The sequence below is a fragment of the Aulonocara stuartgranti genome, assembly GCF_965226115.1.
Source record: "Aulonocara stuartgranti genome assembly, chromosome: 17".
NCBI lineage: Eukaryota > Metazoa > Chordata > Actinopteri > Cichliformes > Cichlidae > Aulonocara > Aulonocara stuartgranti.
Window position 1 is genome coordinate 33,629,066 of NC_138953.1, and position 23,635 is coordinate 33,652,700.

General features: G+C 41.3%; 2 protein-coding genes across 14 annotated transcripts in view; both read right to left on the reverse strand.

The window, feature by feature from the left end:
• mdfic (MyoD family inhibitor domain containing) overlaps positions 1-14,554 on the reverse strand; it is a 56,454-nt gene extending 41,900 nt beyond the window's left edge. For 3 of the 4 annotated variants that reach the window (XM_082511058.1, XM_082511056.1, XM_082511057.1), the window contains exon 1: positions 14,011-14,549. The gene's annotated coding sequence lies outside the window, so the exon portion shown is untranslated. Of the gene's footprint in view, positions 1-14,010 lie in introns of all 4 variants that reach the window. The other variant, XM_082511059.1, reaches the window with a different exon arrangement.
• A 2,485-nt stretch (positions 14,555-17,039) lies between these two features.
• foxp2 (forkhead box P2) overlaps positions 17,040-23,635 on the reverse strand; it is a 104,170-nt gene continuing 97,574 nt past the window's right edge. For all 10 annotated transcript variants that reach the window (XM_082511398.1, XM_082511393.1, XM_082511399.1 and 7 more), the window contains one exon: positions 17,040-20,860. In XM_082511398.1, coding sequence (XP_082367524.1) covers positions 20,716-20,860 — 145 coding nt within the window. In that variant the 3' untranslated portion in view covers positions 17,040-20,715. The remainder of the gene's footprint in view (positions 20,861-23,635) is intronic.

The window sequence follows — 23,635 nt, forward strand, 5'->3', positions numbered from 1 at the left end:
TGGCACCCTGCGCACTAAGGGCTCATACACAGGGACAAGGTGCACCAGGTTGTGGTCAGATTTGCCCAGTGGAGGGAGAGGTGATGAACTGTATGCCTCTTTAGCATTGGCATACAGTAAGTCCAGTGTTTTATTGTCTCTGGTTGAGCAGGTCACATACTGGGTGAAGGTGGGCAGTGTGGAGTCCAAAGAGGCATGATTGAAGTCCCCTGATATTATGAGAAGGGCTCTCGGAGATTGTGTTTGCAGTCTGCTGACCACTGAGTGGAGAGTGTCACAGGCTGCATCCGCGTTGGCCGAGGGGGGGACATACGCTGTTATTGCGATAACATGCGAGAATTCCCGGGGCAGATAGTACGGACGCATGCTAACGGCTAACAGCTCAATGTCTCTGCTGCAGAGTTGTTCTTTCACAGTGATGTGCCCAGGGTTACACCATCTGTCGTTCACAAAAACTGTTATTTCAATCAAAGCAACTGTGCTCAAGTTAAATTGTGGTTGCTACATAGAGGATGTGTTATCTGCAATGGATGTCAGAATGAGTGGCACAAAAGTCTTCCATCTCGGATTAAGTGCATTTAAAAAAAATCAAGTATAGCTGAGAGGTTCCGGTTCTTGACAACCTCTATTCTTAAATGGATGCTTAAATCAAGACTGTAGTTAGTGCAATACAATATTTTACCAAAATGCTCAAATTCAAGTGTGAACCACATAACTAAAGAATCAGATCATTTAGCAGTTTGCTAAAAAATGTTGGATAACCACATTGTTGTTAACCAGCAAACTTCCACAGCTTCTGGAAAAAATAGGCCAATGCCATTCTTTCCAACACGTTCTCACTCCCAAAGCGTAACATTTTACGCTTCCGGGTACCCAACACGAGATTGAAAATATATTACGATTGAAAAAAATGAGGAAACATGAGAACCATTTGGAATGAATCTACACTTGTAAGTTTGTTTTACTTAAATCGCTTTGGAAAAAACTATCTAACGTCATTAAAGTGCTGGTTAAGGTTAGTGCTAAGGTTAGGGTTAGGGCTAGAATACGTGGCTGGAATGTGTATTACCTCAGGAGAGTCATTCTACTGGATTTCATTCATAACCTGGTGCGTAGCATAAGAACGCGGAAGGTCACCTCAGGAACGCCTTGGGACTTGACAAGTCGTCACTATACTTCGCCTCGGGAGTAAGAACGGGCTAACAGACAACAGAGAGCGATTGTTTTAGTTGCAAAAATAATGCACTTGGTATATGGGAAAACAAGCTTTCAGCTCCTGTTATTCACGGCCTCATTAAACACTACCAATGAGTTTACAGACTCTAATATTAATTTTATAAATAATGGTCCCCATAGGATTACACGAAGAAGAGTTTAAATACCTCAGGTCACCCTTTCAAATAAACGGATAAGGCTCAAGAGATGAAGAAGTGAGTGCAGTGGGTGGAGATGATTGTCAGGGGTGATTTGTGACAGAAGGAGAGAGAGCAAAAAGGATGGTTACAAGAAGAAGAACTGAATGAAGATGTTTATTGGGAGTGACCGGGATGGACCAGCGAGCAAATCCGAGGAACAGCTCAGATTGAGTGGTTTGGAGTTGAAGAGAGGTAAGGCTGTGATGGCCCAGACATGTGCAGAGGAGGGATAGCGGATATATTGAGCCCCTAAAGAGGTCAGCTGAAAGATGAAGATTACATTTAAAAAAGGAGAAGTGTTACTCCATTTCTTAGTGAGATGGACCTCTCTTTCATCATATCTGGTTTCAAAATGCCAAGATAAACATGGTGAAAATGCTCCAATGAAGGCTTCAAAATGAAATTTCACAATCCAACAGGTGACGACCCTCTGGGTATGCTCATCTTTTACATACAGTCTGTGTAAAGATACATATGCATGAACAAAGGACACTGAGAAGCCACCATAACGCCATAACGCACAACAAAAAATAGCAGTTGGAAGCAGTAGTTAGAGGAGCATATTGTTCTGTTTAGAGCTTGCTTATAAATATATTTAAATTGAGTAAGTTAGTCTTTCTTTTCTTAGAGTCTTCAGTGGCACCAAAAAAGAGAACAATGAAAGCAATCACCTTCAGACTTCCATTTGGCTTTTGGGGGGCTATGAAAATATCACAATTATAGCCTATTGTTAAAGGGTATTAGGAACTCTATCAGCAATACAACAAAGCAAAGCAGATGCATAGGCTGCTTTGACTGGAAAGAGGCAAGGATGAAACAGATGGAGCTGCAGGTCCACAGCTCTGTTAAGAGGTACAGAAAGTACTGTCATGTTGATATCACGAAGACAAGATTGTTATTTTAGTATTTCAAAATCCAATTTGTAGCCAAGCCACTTTACTGTGAGCTTCACCATGGGGAGTGATGGGAAAACTTTCTTCAAAGATAGACTCACAGATAAATTGCAAAGAATTTGTTATTGTTCTCCCCTCAGTGAAGCTCAAGATGGAGATTCACAAATTTTAAGTAATACTGAAGGTGTAATATACCTACCCACTTTTATGCTGGCTTACTTATTCATTCCACGACTCCATTTATAGGCTCTGTAACTCCAAAATTATATTTAATTTTCAAAAGAAGGGAAGGCACAGATTGTAAAATGAAAAGAAAAAAGCCTCACAGCGGAGCGTGTTCTTACTCCCAACTTATCTTATATTGATGAGATGCACTGGCTATCCTTAGGCATCATTTTGAAGCACAGGATAAATGTTGTGAAGGGCTGGTTTTGAACCCAAACCACAACCTTTCCCTAATTCTAAACAAGTGGGTCTGGCAGCTAAATATGAACAGAGTAAAAGTGAGAGTAGACAGAAACAGAAAGAAAACAGAAACTTAAAGAAAACAGGAACAGAAAGTAAATAGGATACAAACCAAAGTTCTCTTGTCAACAGTGCTGTAATTTACATCACATAACTACGGTGGCCCTGAGAGGCCAAATGGACTGCAGCTTAAGAAAACACCAGCAATAAGCTGCAAAAGCACACAAAACACAAAGGAAATAGGAAAAATGAAAACGGAAACCAAAACATGCCAGGTAAGTGTGTTTTAATCTCGTGATTTATATAATACTGATGACGGATTTTTAGCCTAATAGTCTGATGCCAACACGCTGAACAAGCTGGTTAAAAAGGCTGGTTCTGTCCTGGGTGTAGGACTGGAGAACCTGGTGAAGTTGTCTGAGAGGAGAATGCTACAAAAGCTTCTCAGTATCATGAATAACTCTTCTCACCCCATGCATGCCTCCATCAGAGCACACGCAGCAAAAGATTCATCGCCCCAAAATGCAGAACTGACCGGCACAGGAAATCCTTCCTTCCTGTGGCAATAAGACTGTACAACTCCTCCTCGCTCTGTAGATTACCTTTAGGATTAATATTAATGTAACTTTGTTTTATACTCTTTGTGCAATATTATTAGTCATCTGTTAGTTATTGATTGTATGTTTGTCTATTTCTCACAGTATATGCTGCTACACTACTTTCTTTTTAAATCTTTTTTTTGTATTCATTTTGCACAAGTATTGCACTTTACTGATAGGTATGTTATTATTTTATTTATTGTATTATATTTTTATTTTATTGTACTGTATTCTACTTTAGTGTATTGCATTCTATTTTATTCTATTCTTGTGTACTCTTTTTTCTTCTTTTCACCTTGCTGCTGTGAGCATGCTCGTGACAAAAGAATTTCTCTCGGGATAAATAAAGTTCAAAATTAAATCTTATCTTAACACACTTACCTCTCATCTTTTCTTTCCTCACAAAACCGATAGATTCTCCACTTCTTTTAAGTGTCTCCCAGCTCAATTCTTAGCATCTTTTGGTTCCTGCAACTGGTGCGTCAGGTTATTGTCTCCCCAGAAATACTTCCCTTGTGCTTTTGGAAATCTGTTTTTTCCTATTTCTGCTTTCATTTTTCCTATTTGTGTTGTGTTTTGTGTGCTTTTGCAGCATTTTTCTTATTGCTGGTGTTTTCTTAAGTTGCAGTCCATTTGGCCTCTCAGGGCCACCGTACATAACCCCCTTCTGCCTACTTATAAGGTCTTTGTTACTCTTCCAAAGAGGAACATTTGTCTAAAACTCTGGGAATGTATCTTTTTCAGCATTCTGAAAAAATGTTCTCCCTGGGTGAAATTGGTTCAGAAGAGGGCCCTGCTCCAAAACCCTCCCTGGGTCACAAGCAGATTGCCACAACAATTTGAATGGAAGATGTTGACGTGTCTGCAAAAGTTGCAAACCATTTATAAGTTTCAAAGGGTGATGCAATTCCCTGAAATTCACTAAAGCCAGAATTTCTTTGAGTGTTAACACGTTATTCTAAGAGAGCACAAATAGTGAGTAGTAAATACAACAATAACCTTAGTGAATGTCAAAGTAATGTCGATGTAAAAGAGAATTATTGGCTGAACTAGGAACAATGAATCAAAACTGTCGTGCATTTAAAAGCACAGTGTAAGCACAAAAAAATTGTTGGTTAATTGAACTCAGAGGATGTAGATCTTTGTACTCGCAGCCAACACAGAAGCACTTGTTGCAGACAAGTATAAACCCAGAGCACGCCTCCTAGCCAATTAACAGTAAAATCAGCCCAAACAGATTTTCAATTGATAAATCTTTAATGATACCAGGGATTTTACACAAATACACACTTGACAGTGCTAATTTAAAGCAAATAGGAAGCTTGATTAAAAATTCCCCGGGCATAGTGGGGGAAGATAAATGTTTGAATAATTTATCAGATTTAATTGACACGACTGCGATGTTGTAAACAGAAATATTTTGATGTTCGTAATGCATTTTGACACGATGAGATTTTGGGAGAGATCCAAGGAAGAAGACGACAGATTCAGAAGGGGAAAGAAACTCCAGGAAGTGACAGAGGCTGAGGAAGAGGGAAATCAGCTCTCAGAACTCACCATTTACATATTATTACAGATCAAGCTGCCTCTACAAGCTCTTTGGAAATTTTTATCATAACGAATGAAAAAAAAAAGTCTGGGAAAGTGGTGGGGCTATGATAGGCAGCAGAAGTGATCAGCAAACCCAATGATACACAAGCCTCGGAGGCTGCCTGAGGCTACAGCGCTTTGGTTTGACCCCAAGAATGTGACACTAAACAAGGATGTAAATACAGCGAGAATCGAGTGAGAGAAGAGGAAGAGATGGAGGCGGGGGGGTTCTTAGTCAGAGCACATATGGTGTTTGTCGCAGTACGGCACACATAAATACAAGCACACATCAAGATAGGGAGAAAGCGAGTGGAATTGTAAGTAAGCATCACAAAGATGACAGAAAAAGAAAAAAAAAAGTCAGGGGGACCGTGTCATGTTCCACTGGGGACCTAGCAGGGGTTACACGGCCAGCAGGTGCAAGGCCAGCACTTGTCCGATAAGAAACCGATCTGCATGTGCCGGCCTGCTTTCCTGTCCACCCCGGCTTCTGGTAAACATCCCAGTTATCTGCAAACAAACAGAGTTTACCTGTGACTATGAATGAATACATCAAATTTTGATGGAACCACCATGTAAGGCTCCCTGCACGCTCAGAATGCATCTCCACCATGATATGGTGTACACCTGAATACATGAATAGCCAACAAGGAGGCCCTCGCTGTTTGTAGGGGTGATGTTGACTGAATTTTTAAAGATGTTATTTTGATTTGACACGACTGCTTGGCTCGGTGGAGTTCGGAGGGGGGCGGTGGTGGATGGTGGATATATAAGACAGCCAGAGGAAGAGACAGAAAATCATCCAAGGCAGTCTGTGTCTGGGGAAGGGTGCAGGATAAACAGCACTGGGAGAAGCTCCAGAGGACAGAGACAAAAGACAATCAGCTGGTGAGGGATGGAATCATCATACCGACTGTCATAGGGACGGACAGTGCGGAAAGACTGACGGGAAGGAGACAAAGATAGAAGCTAGCAGATAAACAGATCCGGAGATGACAGGCTCACAGTGACAATCCTACACGTAAAGATCTGAAGGTACTAACACGCGAAGACAGCCAGATGCAGAGATAGACTGTAGAATTAGATGTCAGCATTACAGACAGCAAGATGAAGTCACCTAGACAGCCCGCAGGTAATGTAAGTAATTGGCACCATTTGTTTTTTTCTTTCCCTCACACCTTCAATTTATTCCCAACAACGACAGAAAGAGTCGCCACAACACGAGCTTCCCCACATTACTGCACGTAAGATGCGAAAAAAGAAGTGGCAGCGGGATGGGGGGGGGGAGGCTAGGAGCAAAGCTGACATTACAACACACGAGCGTTTATGTTGCCTCAAAATGTACGGCATCAACATCAAAGGAAGCCTCACCTTTTGCAAAGAAGGCGAAGACGAAATAAGCGTAGGCCCCTCGCTTTATTAACTCCCAATCAATAAACATGCAGTCGGTGGAGAGGTAATCAGGAAACACTGGCAAATGGCCTGACAATGTATCAAAGCCGACGCTCCGAGGCAACGGCACAAACTCTAACAAGCATTTTATTACCGGTAGCTGTTACTGACATTAGTCAAAAACCAAGAGAGATAAAATAGAATAAGGAATGCAGCGTGGCTGGCTGAGAGGGCCCCTCGGCTGAGAGTGTGCACCTCCTGTGTTTGATAGCCACACGCCTCCTCTTTGATATGATAACAAATATAAATTGTTTAAAAACATCAAATAGGTAGCGAGCGGGAAGCAGTCTCGCTGTCACGGATGTCTAGGGGGCGATAATGTTGCTTGTCCACGAGGTTGAGAGTATTCTGCTGCAGGCTTTTTGTTTGAGCCACAGGACGTATTAATGGGATATTTCAGTTTTTCTGCATGTCTAATATCACTGTTTTTTTCTTCCTTTTCTTTTCACTGCGTCGTCTTCTGTGTTCCTGTGGTAAAGTAGTCACATCCTAACTGTTAGCATAAGTACAAATGAAACAGTCCATGATCCACACGTAAATGTGCATTCTGTATTCACAATCCCACTGAGATAAAGGAGCTTCCAGCAAATGTTCTAAACCGCCATGTCCATAATTGTGTTTATTTACTTTCAGCTAACGATTCAATCAAAATGAAACACTTTTTACAATTATTCTTAGTCTTATTAATATACTTTTTTGATCCAAAAGTGGATTTCTGTTTCTGTATTAACCGTAGAACACTATCGCTATAAATAGTAACGCAATCACTAATGCCGGGTGATTTTTACCCGATATAATATGACCAACAAAAAGTACTTGTCATCAAAATATATCAAAATATGACAACACATGACAAATCAGAGTGGTCTGCTTTTACTTTCAACTGTGCCATGTCTAACAGAATGAAAAAAAGTGTCATGAGGGGATGCTAAAATAATGCTGCAAAATTACACAAAAATCAGGAATTCAAGAATGAAAAATTCCTTAAAAAAAAAAAAAAAATGACACTGGAAAGCTGGCCTTTGATCCACCCATTCCTGGGACATTTGAGATATTCCTGGTGAAGGCACAGTCTCCTTGACACGCTAACAGCTGCAGGAGAGAGAAATCATGTAACTGTATTTGCTCGGATGAAAATCACCCAGCAATAGTGTTCTAGGGTTAAAGCTATGCTCTAGGTACATTATAACAACAAACCCTTCAGAAACCCTATGACATAACCTACACCATAAGCTGATGACTGTCTTCAACAACTGTGATTGGCCTGTTTACTACCACTGTTTCCTCCTTTGCACTTCCATATACCTTTTGCAAATGAACAAGATTGACAAAGGAAATTGAAGCCACTGCAGAAATACATCTAACCTGCATTCTGCCTGAAGGTCACCAGATGGCGATAGATTTGGTTGCAAAACGACTTCTGGCTCTATAGAAGGCTAGGGGGAAAAAGCGGCTTTCTGCCTTGACCACTGATTTTGCAGACACGTGATTTTTGACATATGAAAGTCATCTTGACAATATAGAGTTAAATGAAAAAGGCTCCGAGTGGTTTGCAACCATCCAGCAGCCACTGCTTACAAGAGATAAATGTGTACTACCCAACCACTTGGTAAGTGGTGGCAGGAGGCTGAGGTTAATGGTAGATGTTCTGAAATCAGTTGCTAAAGCTCTACTTCCACTTAAAGCGCCCCTTATGCAGGCTTAGAAACAATAATTCCTTGGCAACTTGGCAAGAAAACGGCAACAATCAGCTGACCCCTATGAGCAAGCACTTGGTGACAGTGGGAAGGAAAAACACCCTTTTTAAAAGGAAGAAACGTCCACCACAAGCTCCTCAGGAGGGGACGGCCATCTGCCATGACCGGTTGGGTGTGATCGGACGAAGACGGGACAAAGAAACTGTGGAAGAGACCCAGAGATGCATGAACAATGCATAAAGAAATAGTGAATGAAAAAAGGTCATGAAGAAGAAACACTCAGTGACTCAAGGGAAGGGCCTAGCAGCCTGAGCCTATTGCAGTGTAACTAAGGGAGGACTCGGGGTCACCTGATCCAGGCCTAACTAAGCTTTATCAAAAGGGAATATCTCTGCCAGACAAGTTGGGATCTTCCACACATCTGCCAGCAACCAAAGCAATGGTTCTGCAGCCTCTTTGTTTCACTAAGTTAAAGCAAGCAGCCATTTGCAGAACACACATTTTTCCTCCGTGATCTGTGGTTGTATCCAAAATGACAGACAACTCTCAAGCAATATATGCGTGACACACATGAAAAACATCTATACATGTTCTTGGTAATTTTAGGGCCTCAGTCACTTACTTTGGGTCACACTGAATAAAAAATTAACTCTACTTTGTAAATCTTGGTCATACTGTGTTTCAAAAAAAAAAAAGGGATTACATATCATATGACTAACAAGTCCTTAGTCAATAAACAAGCAGTTTCACAGTCAGACTCATCCATCCCATCACCAAGATGGTGAAGGTGAAAACACTAATGTTGAAGATTTAAAAATGGACTTCGGAAAGCAGTGGATTACATCACATGAAACAGAATGAAAGAGAATGGAAAATAAGCAAAGAGGAAAACTTAGATTCCACCAGCTAGCGTTTCAGCGATGATATTGCAGAGTAACATAGGCACACTGCTCGCAGGTGTAAAGACTGACAACAGCATCAGGCACTTCTGTGGGCTATGTTGTAGGATCTATGTAGGCTAAACAGAAAACTCTTAAGCAAGCCTGAGGTCTTTAAAAACATATCCCTCACTTGACTGTAGCCCAATAACTTTGATGGAAGTCAGTAGGTGTGTTTAAGGTACCCGTGTTTGCAAGCCTTGTTCAGGAGAAGCTGCTAAACCCAAGGGCTGCTAACCTCGCATCCAGGTGAGAAGCCAAGACTGAGACCCGCTCCTCCCGTCAGCTAATTTGTTTGCTTCGTTCGGGGGCATAGCTGATATTAAAAGGAGATCCTGAGCAGCTGGGAAAGAGGGATGCAGGGAGCTGGGGAAAACGGGAGTCAGGGAGGGAGGGATGAGTTTACAAGCCCCAGGTACGGTGAGTGGGTGAGTGAGAAGATGCAGAAGAGAAGGCAATGAGGGAGAAAGGGAAAAAAAAAATCTCATCCAAATAATTTTCACCCTGTGGGCGCTAAAATGCAAATCACAGATCAAAGACGTTTGGAATGGAAACTGGCGAGATTGGGAAGGAATATCATCAAGCCGGGGTTATATATGTATGTTCAGGTTGTGAGAGAGACATGTTGGACTCAGGTAATGGAGCTGACCTGTACTTGAACACTGCCCCCCACTGCCACTATCATTTTCCTGCTTGCTTTTTCGCAAGGTTGAAGCGTGTACAGTACAGTGGAAAGTAATTCAGTTTCCCCTTACGCTACCCTTCCCCCCCCCCCCCCCCTGTCTCCTTCAATCCATGTTTAGAAAGTCTTTTTCTCGAGCCAGTAACTGTCTAGTTTACACAGACCTTCATAAATGTTGAGGTTTGGCAACCGCAAATGGTTGTTTGCGTGTTGCCTTGTACATCAAGACACTTTTCCCACCGCTGAGTGAACAGCTTCTCCTTTCTAAGGAAAGGAATGTCAAAAGGCTGTCAGGGAACGGCAACAACAACAACCGCCGCCGGAATGTGTACCTAGCGAACGCGGCACTCTAAGTGCTCCAACTACTTCAGTGCTCCAACTACTTCAGTGGTGTTTGATTTGGGGATTTTTTTGTTTTTTAAAAGACACGGGAAGCTAAACGGAATCATCCCAAAATGCATCTTGCTTAAAATGTTCACTCTAAACCTACAGTGGAAATAATAGCGCAGCATTCATCTGCCTCTATACACACTGATGTGAGAGAACATACGGTCGACGGGTGTGGGCAGAGAGACTGAGAGAGAGGATGATGGAGGTAGAGGGGGGCGTGCTATAGATAGAAACTCAGGGGAAGGATGTGACTGGGAGAAGGTGAGGGAAGTCTGTACAAGGAGTCTCCACATTAATGCCTAATTAATGTCTCTCTACCCATTAATGTCTAATTAATAATTTACATCTGTCTCATCCACCTGAAGCTGTCATAACTTTTCTTGTATCCAGAAATTAAATGTGACAATGTTACATTTGTTTTCTACTTCTGACTCTGGCAGGCATTCAGTTTTTATTTTGAACACATCTGAGTAAAATTATACCAAAAAATGTAAAAATCACTGCCTCATCCACTTGTTGATGACGCGGCATAATCCCATTAGCACGTTAGCACTCGTAAGCCTCACGTGAAGGTCGCGGCAAACTCAGTCATTTCATTAACTTCCGATATCTTTGAACATAAGCAAATAAATGTGAAGAAATGGCGTAAAGCGCAGTCTTATTTTCCAGAGCCTCAGCGTCTGTTTTCAGACACAGGGCAGGTATTCGGTTGCGGTTCCCTGGGTGCCATCTGCATCAGCACCAAAGCCTTTCACTGACGTGGATTAGCGGTTCACGGCACTTTGACTCCGACCGCCGCAGGATTCAAAACACAGCTGGATTTTTATGGTTGGTCAGCACAACCTGTGGAGGGTCACCCTGCTCCCAGTGTTCACCGAGCCCTCCTCAAATACACCGTTTCCTCTCTGCTGTAGTTGCTTTCTTTCAGGGTATTTGCTTTAAGAATGTAAATCCTTAATCCTCCCATCTTTTTCTTTTCTCATTGCTGCCTTTCCCTTCTCTCCACGTCCACCCATCTTCCGTCTTTTATCCCTGTTAACCTCTCCATCATCTCTATATTGCATTGCTGTCCGATGTTATTTTTTTCTTCCTTCCTGCGCCCGGTGTCACCTGCTTTGTAATCTGATTACTTCACAGTGGAATTAGTATGTATATTTAATGCAATTTTTTCTCCTTTTCTCCTCTCCGTCTTTTATTCTTTTTAAATCTTGATGAGTGATGCGCGGAGGAACGGAGATGGGGTGGGGTTGCTCTACTTGCATGTCTGGCGGATATGCCAGGGCCATGCTAATAAATGACAGCTGATTTATGCGTCTGTATTCTTTTATTTATAAAAAAATAGCAAGCGGGCTGATTTCTGATATTAATAATACAAGTGGATCCACTTTGATTAGGCTTCTGTGGAGAGCTGTGCATATTCAGCATTACAATTAAAGCCTCTGATGTGAAATAGGAATGACACGCTAATGAAGCGAGCTAGCGAGCCTGAACCACGACTGTCCAACAGCATTACGGCCCATCTCAGATGAAGAGTAATTATACGAGGAACACTGAAATGTCATTAAAAATCTTCAGTAAGTGATTTAACCCACCATTCCTCACTAATGCAAGATATTTCTTTTTTCTTTACCACCATCCAACCCCCACATGATCAGCTCCCTAGGTCCTTCCCTTTTTTTTTTAAGCAATCTTTTTTTTTTCTCCACGAGACCCAAACTTCTGCCTCATAAGTTCCACAAACAAGAACAACAATAAAAGAAGGCCTCAAGACCCCTTAAACACAAACATATTGAGATTTGAGACGAAGACATACAGAAGCATTGTCCTAATTTAATTCCACAACTCCGCGGTGCCAGTGGTGGTAGATAATTGAAATCATTCCATTACAGATTCCATTATGAATTGGCGATTAAAGCCAGATGTGATTACCATGGATTAAAAGGATGATAGTTGTGATCCCCCCCACCACATAACCTTACCAGCTAAATGTAAGTGCTTTATTTATCACGGTTAAACATGTAAAGGTGAAAACACAACATGGAGTATGTAGCGTTGTTTTTTGTCTACCTGCCAAGTGACGAGAGATGCAAAGCAGCTGCTGGGGTGAGTCTGGTTCAATTTCTTTTTAAATTTTCCACCGTCCCCTCAAAAATAAACAGATGAATAATACTAGAGAGAGCTATAATGTGTAAAAATGATGAGGGGGGGTTGATGATGAAGGCAAAGAGTGTGTTTGAGGGGTGTGTTTCTTTCTAAGAGGATTTAGATAATCTGATTCTACCCTCTCATTCATTCTTTGATGTGCTCATTTTCACAGGCAAAAAGGAAAAAAGATTTGCCAGCAGCCTCGAAGGGTTGTGTTTGTTGTTTGTTAAAGCATAAAGCAAACAAATAATGAGCTATATCATGTCATCATATCTTATTCATTAGGACGGACTATCGAGAAGTCTCTTTGTGCGTGTGAGTGTGTGTGTTTGAGAGACGAGGGGGAGAAAGACCTGATAGGATACGTGTGTGTGTGTGTGTGTGTGTGTGTATGTGGCAGATAATGCCAAAGGCAAGAATTCATGAATATCAGCAGTTTCTCACCATTTTGTTGGGTTAATCCCTTGTTTCAGTTGGAGAAATAGGCATTTCTCTTGCATACATTACACCGGTGCCTGCACATCACATTCACACAAAGCAAAAAAGTGCGTTTACGTCAGGTTCCTCTGATGAAGCGATGAGTGAAGTTTTATGTATCGAGGTCATAGTTTTTTAGGGGTTTTTTGCCTATCTCAGCAGCTCCGTCCACAGAGTGGAAAGTCAGATGTGGTAAAAGGAGCAGGTGAGCTTGGAGTCAGGTTCACTTTAAAAGGTAGTGACTGGTGGAAAACACTTAGTGGACTACACATTGAAGGATTCTCATCTCATGGGGATGTTGTTTTATCTTATGTTTTTTTCTGATTTAACAGAAAAATCGCTGACTGTGAAGCTTTAAGAGAATCTTATATAAAAGTGGACAAAAACATTACAAAATCTGCCTCCCCCAACCTACTGCTCGTGACACAGATATGTGATGGCATCCGATCTCAGCACCGGCTGGGTGGCTACTAGAGCTGGGCGGGGTGGGGAAGTGTCCCCTCGCCCACCACCGAACCGAGCGTCATGCCTCCGAGCCATGCAATTATTTTTGCACTGCATCCAATATCAACTTGAGAGCAATGCAAATTATTTAAGACGCGCTTTTCAGGGCTCGCAATTATAATAATGATGATCTCAATTAGCGTTGCCATTGCCTCGGACTATTTAGCAGGCAATTTTGCAGCCTCGGGGTAAGGGTCTTCCAGGGAGCCGACACGCATCGTCAGGTCAGAAGGGGTGGAAAGAGAAAGACCGAGACGGAGACTGCACTCTTAATCAATAAGCTGAGACTAGAGATATTTACCACCCAATCCCACAAGTGCACGGTTCATAAATTGACCTAATTGGTCGTTGTTAGAGAAATGAATGATGCCAGGATGCACTGTCTGATTTAAAAGGCCAAGATACAAGCTAACTTACTAGCTATTGTACTGAACTCCTGAAAGTTAGACATGGACACTGATAGCACTCTCTTATAGCACTCGCTCATTGTGGCAAGTACAGGCTAGTAGCTAGTTTGGACTAGTTTAATGATGAGAAACAGATGGAAACAGCTAGTCTGGTTCTTTCCAAAGTTTACAAAAACAAGATATAATATAGTAACAACTCATAAAAGTGCTCATAAATTACTTTTGAAGTTAGCCGCTTTCCCACTTAGTCTTTTTGCTAAGCTAAGTCTTCTGGCTGTAGCTCTATGCATATATTTAGCCTCTGTTATGGAACGATGCAGCTAAAACAACTATCAGAAGCTAACATCTTAGCTCACCTGTGGTTTCTCACATGACGTCATGGACACATTCCTTAAGCGTTGTCTACAAGATGATACATCCATTGCCAACCAGAATAAACCACACCAGGGAGGCGTGTATTCCCTGAGGTTCCTGGTGGTTTCTAGCAAACGAAGGTGCTGCGCCAAAAACCTTTTGATGATTACTTTGGTTGCTACACTTGCCTGTAGTTCCTCAGGTTTGTCTCTAAATACTCACAAACTGCTACTTCATAAAGTATAACTTTAGCAAGACGCAAACAAGAACTGGAGAAAATTCAACTGCTTGTCTCATCGCTGCAACTAATGTGTTTCAAAGGGCACAACTTTTGCTCTGAAGGTTAACCTTCTCCTTTTCTGGTTTGTGTCACAGTTTTCACAGTTTCACTAAAGCTCAGATAGTAGCAGTAGCAGCAGAGTGGCAGTGTTTGTAGACAAGGCTGTTAGTTCTAGTTAACCTACGACCACAGCAGTATGCTAGCGACCAAACCAAGGTGCACAGACTTGACTTCCAGTCTTATCGACTTCTGTTAACACTTTCATGTTGAGTTTATGGGGTCAGTCGCTCATTTCAAGTCATATTTAAAACTTTGTTTCTATCATACTTGTTTATACTACACATTTCAGAAGTGAAGATCATCTGACATATGCTCATAGGCTAATGAATTCTGATTGAGAAGTCCAGTAAATACATTAAATACAATAAATATAGAATAAGTAATGTGTTCGACCATCAAATCACTATGGGAGGCAGTATTTATTGCTACATATTAAATGTATTACTTCCTTTATATATTACCTGGTATAAAAAATGACTAATTATATTTATATAAATTTTGCAATTCTCCCTTTTGAATAAGGGATATGCAATCTGATTAGCCAGTTCCTCAGAGAATCTTGACTCGACCAAATCAAGCTTCTTTAGCCTGACCTGTTGCATCACTGGCAGGAGAGGCCAGTAACAATTATTTATTAATTATCAACAGCTGTATCACACACCCTGATAACTTAAATGTGTATTTGTTGCTACTGGCACAAAGTTTACAATGAATGGTGATCTTTCTCAATTTTGAAGGAGGCAAACTAAAAATAAAAACAATTCTTAGCCGTTGAAAGTATACTTCTTCTCCTATCCATCATTCTCCATTCACCTTTGTTCAGCTTTCTGGCTAGTAGCCAGGATTAGTTTCCCTGGCCATGACCTGGCGCACATTCACATACACATCATCACATAGCCTACCTAGGGGAACACGAAGACACAATTAGGTATAGTGAGGATTAATAACTACAATACTTAATTTGCTTGAAAATGGTCATCAAAGGTTTGGTTTTTGGACCAATTAGTTTGAGATAATTTGCTGCTTTGTGAACCTAGATATTTTCCCACCTTTAGTCCTAATGCTAAGCTGAGCTTAGCTAAGCCTTCTTGCTGTAGATCTATATTTACTGCATAGAAATTTTATGAACTTTTCCAATTGTCAACACAAAAGTAAAGAAGCACATGTCTCTAAATGTCTTAAAGCTTCCAAACATTATTTTGTATTTTGTAGATCTTTCTTTAGAAATTAGCTGCTATTTTCAGAGCCTTCTCCCACTCCCATCACACCATGCAGTATACTTGCAGCGTACTGAATAAGGAGGAACTCCCCTCCCACCACCACCACCATTCATGTGGAAAAAGCTTGCACCACCAGCTACCCTTTCTTTTATTCATCGCTCTGTAAATAACTCCACTTTATGAAAAGCAGCCACTGTGACTCACGGATACCTCTCTAACCACAAGCCATTATTATTTCATGGCCTTTGAAAGAAGGGTCTATAGCAGGCGCTCTCACACTTTAATGTCGGAGCTCCCTCTGATGTTGTGTAGTACACAGCGGCCCTTGTTGCACTCCGTATGCAATCCCTCACTTGAATTCACAAACACTTCCAAGTGCATAAACAGCATGGAAGACAAGTGCCTTGCGAGCTAGCTAATGCTCTGGAACGCCATTGCTGAGGAGATAACAGCAGCCTGCCAAGGCTGATGTCTGGGACTGTCATGGGGGGTGGGGGGGTGAAGAAAGACAAGTGCGTCTGTGTGCCTTTTTATGAAAAATGCTGTTGTTTTCTGACCTCTCATGGGACATCATGTGGTAAGGAAAAAGAACACGCATCAGCGTTACGATTAAATGACCAGCAGATATGATTCAAAGAGTCCCACGATGTCCCTGAGCACCCTTTGGAACGTGTAGAAGGCTCTCGGCATACAGACGAGCTAATGGGCAACCTATTGGTCATGGTAGATTCAGTTTGAATCTCAATGAGGGTGTCAGTGTGTGGCTGCTCCATGACCGACAAGGTGTGGTAGGCCTGCTGGAGTTGATTTAGCCACATTGCCTGTCATTGCGTTAGGCCAGTCAACATCCATCAGTCGAGAGGGTAAAAAGCTTTTTTTTTGTCTTTTCAAGTGTCAAGAGGAAGCTGCTGTCTTTGAGATTATGGAAGATGTCTGGTGAAATTTCACATCTTTGTTTTCTGTACATGACACAGAGCCATGATGCTAATAAGGCAGATATTTTTTACATGGCAACAGACTTAATAATGCGGTTTGTGCCAAAACCACTTTTGCAGTATGTAGCCCAGAAATGAAGTCTAGTTGGGTGAGTTACTTCTTACAAAAGCTTTTCAAAGGTACACAGCAGTGCTTGGGTGTAGACTGGGACACGCGTACGGTACATGAAAGCAGTGGGCTTGAATCATACAAAGGCTAAACCCATTACAGGTCCAGAGGGGTGGGCAATACAGTGCCTTGCCCCGCTCCTCTAAACAAGACTCTGGGTACTGGAGGCTGGAAAAAAGGCTTGTAACACATACATTAAATTTTAATTGTTTTTCCACCCCCTTCCTTCACATCTCTGAAGTAGCAGCTCCTGAAACCTTAAAAGTGTAATGCCAGCTAGATTTTCATGGCTGTGCCTTTGTAGAATAAAAGATACAACAGTGGAGGGAAAATAATTTACTCTCTGATGCTGGAGGTAGACAGTTGCTTTTCAAATTCCAAGTTTTGGTCCTTTATTTTATTCAGCAGTGAAATGCCATGAATACAGAAAATAATGTCTGTTACAATTCTCAACCATGACCTTCTAATGTCAGAGAACTTTTAACGTATGGACACAGTACACATTAATGAAAAGTATCAAAAAAAGTCGCTGGATCGATCGATCAAAAAGGAAATGAAAACAAAAACAAACCAAAGAAAAGTTCTCACCAATTACATAAACATATGTTTGCTACAGTCCCAATTTACTGTATACATAGGGGGATCATATTCTCAATTATTAGAGAAGGATAGCAGTAGAAAGGATACATGACTCAACTGCCAGACATAATGCTTCATAAAGTATGCACAGAGGTACAAGCAATAAATACACACATTAGGTTAAGCCTTACAGCTACGCAAAGCAGATGCAGAAAAAGCAAGTTTGCTATTCTTAGCGAGCAATGAGAGAGAAACAGTAAAAATTCAGGTAAGTCAGAAAAGAAACACTGAGATTTTTTTTTCCTCTTAGAAAAAAGTCTGGTAAATTTATGGGTCCACCAACATTTTTTTTTTTTTACATAAGTATGCACAGTTATCAAAATACAGACAAAAATCAACCCAGAAAATCCAGACAATCCTAAAATCTAGTGGAGGAGCAGATCGCAGTTCTGGAGGTCTTTCTGGTATTATGTGCAAGCAACTATTTTAGACATTTTTTTTTTTACTTAATTTATACAAAACCCATGCAAATCTACAGGTAATATGCATTCTGTGGCTGACAGGTTTTTATCCCTCCCAAAACAGTATATCTGAGGTAACGCACTCCTATGCATTGTACGTACAGTTAGGCCATCATCCCCATGGTTTTTATTATATTCTTTTTATTAGTTCTCGTTTCCAGTCCACCAAATGATTTTTTTAGACATGCATTTTAAAAAAAACACAATATTCCCTTACAGATAATCTATACATTATCATTCTACAAATGTTTTGAGGACAACCTATTACAATGCAAATCTTCCATATCTTGACGCAGGGAATGTAAACGTTGGGCTTGAGCCACGTCCTATGAGACAAGCGCAGTAAAGTGTAACGGCTCTTGTGGCATTCTCGTAACTCGTGCAATCCGTCGTAATTGTTCTGAATTGGTTGTTGTGCAGAGGTAGGAGCTTTTAGAAAGCCTTTTTGGGTAAGTGGGAGACCCCTTTTTTTTCTTTTTTTTTTGGAAAGACGCAGTGTCCTTTTTATTTGGTGTGATAAGATTATTAAGAACGTCGTCTTCAAGTCGTTTTGCTGACTCCAGCTAAGTATTGAAGGGATAAGCTTTGTTCCAGGGCCCAGTACCCTCTTGACGTGGAACTGGTACGCGTGTGTATGTGTGTGTACTTTACAAGCTGAGCGTTTGTACAGTACCGCACGTGTCTTGTGTGTTAAGCTCTTACAAGCCCTGTTCTTTGGCTTGGCACAACACTTGAAAACATACATATGCACAGTGTGTTTCCATTTTGGTCTAAACAGAGCAGACACGTTGCTCGCTGCCGCAGCAAGACACAAAGCCACGTCAGGTCATTGACAGCATACGTTTTCAGCAGCTGGAGATTTAACCAAAACAAGAAAGCTGGCAGACCACAAGCCTAAGGTCTGTGTATGCTAGTCTCTGACACATGTGTGTGTTTGTGTAGTTATACTGTGTGTAGTTTCAGGTTTTCTTTATCCCATACAAGAGGAGGCAGAATTTTGTGTAACTTTGGTTTACTGAAAACATAAATGACCATTAAAGCAACAACGCTTTTCTAGATGACACTGGCTGTGAAATGATGGGACGTAGTTTCCACAGTAACTACCTCTCTTTAAGTCACCCTAAAGCGTGATATAAAAAGCTGGCTGTCTACCCAGAGCGCCATCAGTGGCGATGCCTTTCGTACGCGTTTGGAAGCTGCACAGACCCACGCGACGAGGATTTGATGAAGTTAAAGCAAATCTCACCTAGAAAAAGGTAGATAATCCTCTTCCGCAATGGCTATTACTATTTGCTTTTCCACGGTAACCAAGCCACATCATTTCATATTCACTTGAAAATGTGACTTATTTGGCTTCACTAGATATTCTTCATGTTTGGTTAGCGATGTTTTCAGTTTCGGTTTTGACGCGGCTCGGAAGAAAGAAAAAAAAGCCACGGAATAAAGACATTATTTTGACAGTCCCACTTAGAACAATACATATTCACCAGGTTAGAAAAAATAAAAATAAATAAAGAAAAAACAACTATGTGTAATGCATAAGAAAAAGTAAAAAAAAAAAAATAGAATAAAATAAAAATTCACAACAACACAATGTTTCTGCACTTCCATTGAATACACAAATGTTTTGGTCATGATCCACTTTTACAGTTAGCTGCTCTCTACCAGTTACAGCACAAAATGCCTGCAGTTCAAACATCACATCACCTCCTACCTATGGTATGTCTGGCAGAAAATCTCCAAAGTGGACTTTTTTTGTTTGTTTTGTCTTTTTTTTCTATGAGTTAGCAAATTTCACATCAAAACCAGCCTTTATTTTCCCTCCATCTTCCTCATGATCATCTTTGTATAGGGCTAAATGAAACAATCCCAGAGGTTATTCCAAGGTAGTTTGCGGAACAAAAGCTTCTCTTTGTACTAGTTTAAAGTGGCAGAAGGCGGACCAAGAGGAGTTTGGTGGCTTCTGTCTATAAGCTATTGGCCATTGCTAGTGTTGGCTTTGGTTTCTAGCTGTTGCCTGTGACTGTTTGAAGGTAGACAAAGCTTTCGAACGAGGAGGTAAAAGGAGAACAGTGAGAAGAAAATTATGCAGAAATGCATTTGTTTTGGAAATGGCGCTTTTTAACAAACTTATTTCTTCCCCAACTTAATTTAAATTTTTTTCGTTTATTCACAAACAGATAACAGACTGGAAGCCAACTTTTTTCTTATTTTTTTTTCTCCTTTGTTTTTTTTTTTTTTTGTGTTTTTGGTGTTTTTTTTATGGACAGCTGCAACAACAGTCTTGGTACCGCAGTTCCGTTTCTGGTGTGATTTGGGGAATGGCATTTACAGTTGGTGGTATCTAAAAAGAAATCGTATTTGGGAAATTAACAATGGTTTTAAAAGAAAGCTGAAAATAATATACTGGGTTTCATAATAGTAGCAACATACAGGCAGTGACACAAATTTCTGAGACTACTCCTGTGCAAATGATAACAGAGCAACAACTTGAATTGAACCAGCAATTGTCTCTAGACATTAACAACTACTGTGGGTTGGATTATTCACAAACATAAAATGTCTTCCTTTTTGGCAGTATATGAGGCCGCTAGCTTTCAACGGAACATGGTGTTCCCCATCCATGAGTCTATCATCCTTACACGGTATGTGGCCACGCCATCCCCTAATGAAACAGGTCTCAAAGAGTTCAATTTTTTTCCCAATCAGACATCTTATGCCTGCTTGTGTTTGGGGGATCCCAAAGGGCTGCAACAAAGAGTTCCTTTGGCCCAGTCTCTATCCGGATACATGCTCAATAAATAGTCCCAGTGGTGAGAGAGACAAAGAGAGTCAGCTGTGGTTGCTTGGACTGTGGAGTGGTTTCTAGTCTTGCGGGAGGTCTGTGTGAGAGAAACAGTGCGGTTCGGTGAAGGGATATGTTGACCAAAAACTGTATCCTAGTCACTCCAGATCTTCCGATAAGTTCCCTTCCTCCAGCTCCCGGTCCTCCTCCAGCTCTGGACTGTGATTGGCTGTCGTCACAAGTGACATCGGACAGTCGTCGTCGTCCATATTAAGTGGCTCCTCCTTTATGTGAATGGGTGGCCTATGACGCAAGCACATAGGCGATAAATGATAAATGTTAGATTTATTCTTTAATTCAATGACAAATCCCTGCAGCACGATCACATTTAAAGGGACAGTTCATCAGAAAATGACAAGTTTTCTCAGGCATGCAGTGCTATTTATCCATCAGGATGGTTGCGTTTGCATCTGTTGAATGTAATGAAACGAAATCACATGTTTTAGGGAAAAAGCAGATAGAGGCTTGTGGGCCATTTAGTTTCTCTACTTTTCAACGAATGCAGACACCTCTGCATCAGAATCTCCACAACTGGCCAACTGATACCAAAACAATGGATAAATAGCAATACAGGCCAGAGGAAAAATACACATGATTTTATGGTAAACTGTAAAGTATAACATTTAAAGTAAGGGAAACCTCATTTACAAGTAAATTATGAAGGGAACATAGTCAGGTGACTTATTACCACCATAACGCAATGTGCAAAAGAGGTGTGGAGGAGTAATTCCCGTTACTGCATGGACTGTGTTCAGCTAACAGACAAATATTCAGTGGCATCAAAAAAACAGGCGTTACATGCATTATCTAGAAAGTAACATGTTGTTTGCGAGACACTAATTCGACATGATGCCTCACGTCTACTGTAAGTAAGCGCATGAAAATTGCATGAAAAACATGGCCTCTGTAAGGCCGATAAGCTGTGATGTTCCAGACATGTTTGGCATTTAAAAGTTTACTGATGACACCAGGTTGAAATACATGAAAAAGGAAAAAAAGGGGGGGAAAAAACAGGCCACATAATAAATAATGGAGAATTTCTCATCCCTGAGCCCCCTGGAGCAAAGGCAGAGGAGAGGCTTTTTTATCTAGTTAATAGAAAGCGCAGCCACTCGTTAATATGCAGGGGCTGTGCGTGTCGCTCCTCAAGAGGAAAAACCGGCAGCTAGGTTCTGCCATTAATCAACTTCAGCCCCGGCAGTTCGCTCGGACACCATGATACATGTTTTTAACTCTATATGGATGAATATCTTTAGCCAGTGTCAATAAGCACTGGGCAGGAAGCAGCAATGGCGCTGCTCACAGGACGCCTTATGTTTCAGAACAACAGAGGAGTGGGCGGGGGAAAAAAAGAAGTGTCGGGCCACTAACAAGAATAATAATGCTGTCACACACAAACAAGGCATAACACGATCTGGGGCTCTAGTCAGGGAGAGGGGTTTGTGCCATGATGATAAATCTGACAAAAGCTAATTATTTTTGACACATCGGATGCATCAGAAAATCCCCCTAGACTCTGAAAGAGGAGAGCGGGGAGAGAGAGAGAGGGAGACTTATCAAGTGGTAGTATGTTAGGAAGCCTCTCTCCTGGGTTGCCTTCATCAGTGGAAGCGGGGAGGGCAGGGGGGACTTTGAATTTGAAAAGAATTTTAAAAGGTACAGATGACTTTAATATTCAGAGCCAAATACTGTAAATTAATATTCTGATGTGGTGGGATGAGAAAGGGAGGCTGATCTTAGCAGGATGCGAACAGGAGCGGATGAACCTTTCTGTTTCTGTGCCTCAGGTTTACAGAAGGTGGGAGATAAGACAACAACACCTCCACGTCCTCTTACCTGCCGATGTAACAGCTAACAGCATGGAAAGACAGATTTTTTTAAAATTAAGTTATTTATTTATGTTGCCGATGGAGCGTAAAACTGGTGTTGAAAGGTGATAAAATGATGGGCTGATTGCCAGAAAGTTACAAATTTGTTGCTGAAATAGTTTATGTTCTACATGAGTGCTTGGACAAAAACACTTTCTGAGACACTAAAATGTGGCTGTTTAAAGGGATGTTTAGGTCACTATGTGAGGCTGTACCCCACCTTTCACTCATTAGTTATAGCTGTTCATAAACGCCATGCTGTAAACATTTAATATGTCCACTGATGCTGATCAGTACTTTATATTTGTATACTAGCACCAGATACAAATCATTGTTCAGCTGGTGCCCACAGCGAGTGAAGTGATGCATCCCTAGTTTTGTCGAGCACAATAAAAAGTGTTTCATAAAGAAGAAATGGTGTTTTTTTTAAACACCATTTCCCGAAAATGACAATGAGTCTGTACTTGAATGCATCACGTGGATCACCTGGCAGACTGGAATGTGTTCTCATGCACCTCATTAGATGTTTGTGTGGCTCCGACGATAACGTTCACAGGCTTTGTGACACTTTATTAAAATATGTGGATGAGCCATTTAGTACTTAATAGCTAGCTGCCATTATTGAGTCACTCAGCAGGACTTTTGCGATGTAATAAATACGCAGTGCTTCGAGTGTGTGTATGTGTGTGTGGGTTCTAGAGATGCCTGGCTCTCACATCAATTGGAGATTAGCACCTGCAATCATGCAGAGGTATGTCGGGACAAATGCGATCATTAGTGCATGGATCTAATGGTAGGCTGCGATGGGGGAGCAGGAGAAGTAGTGCGGTGAGGAAGATAGAGTATGAGAGGAGTGCAGGCAGCCTGGGGAAGGGAGGGAGGGTTGGTAGTGAAGGAGGGGCAATAAAAGTTTGCAAAATTTCAGACACCAAAGAGAGTTGGGCCTCAGTGTGATGACACGTTTATTGGCTCTCATCTCAGAATCAGTTGAGTGAACAATAACTACATCACTCAGGGCTTGTTGCGAGGAGGTTTGCAGATGTTTGGACTGGTGTTAAGGACACTACTACTTTTTAGCCTGTGGCTACACTGAACAAAGCCAAAGGTTTCAGTGGAAATATAAACAATAGACTTGGTTTCACCTAAAACC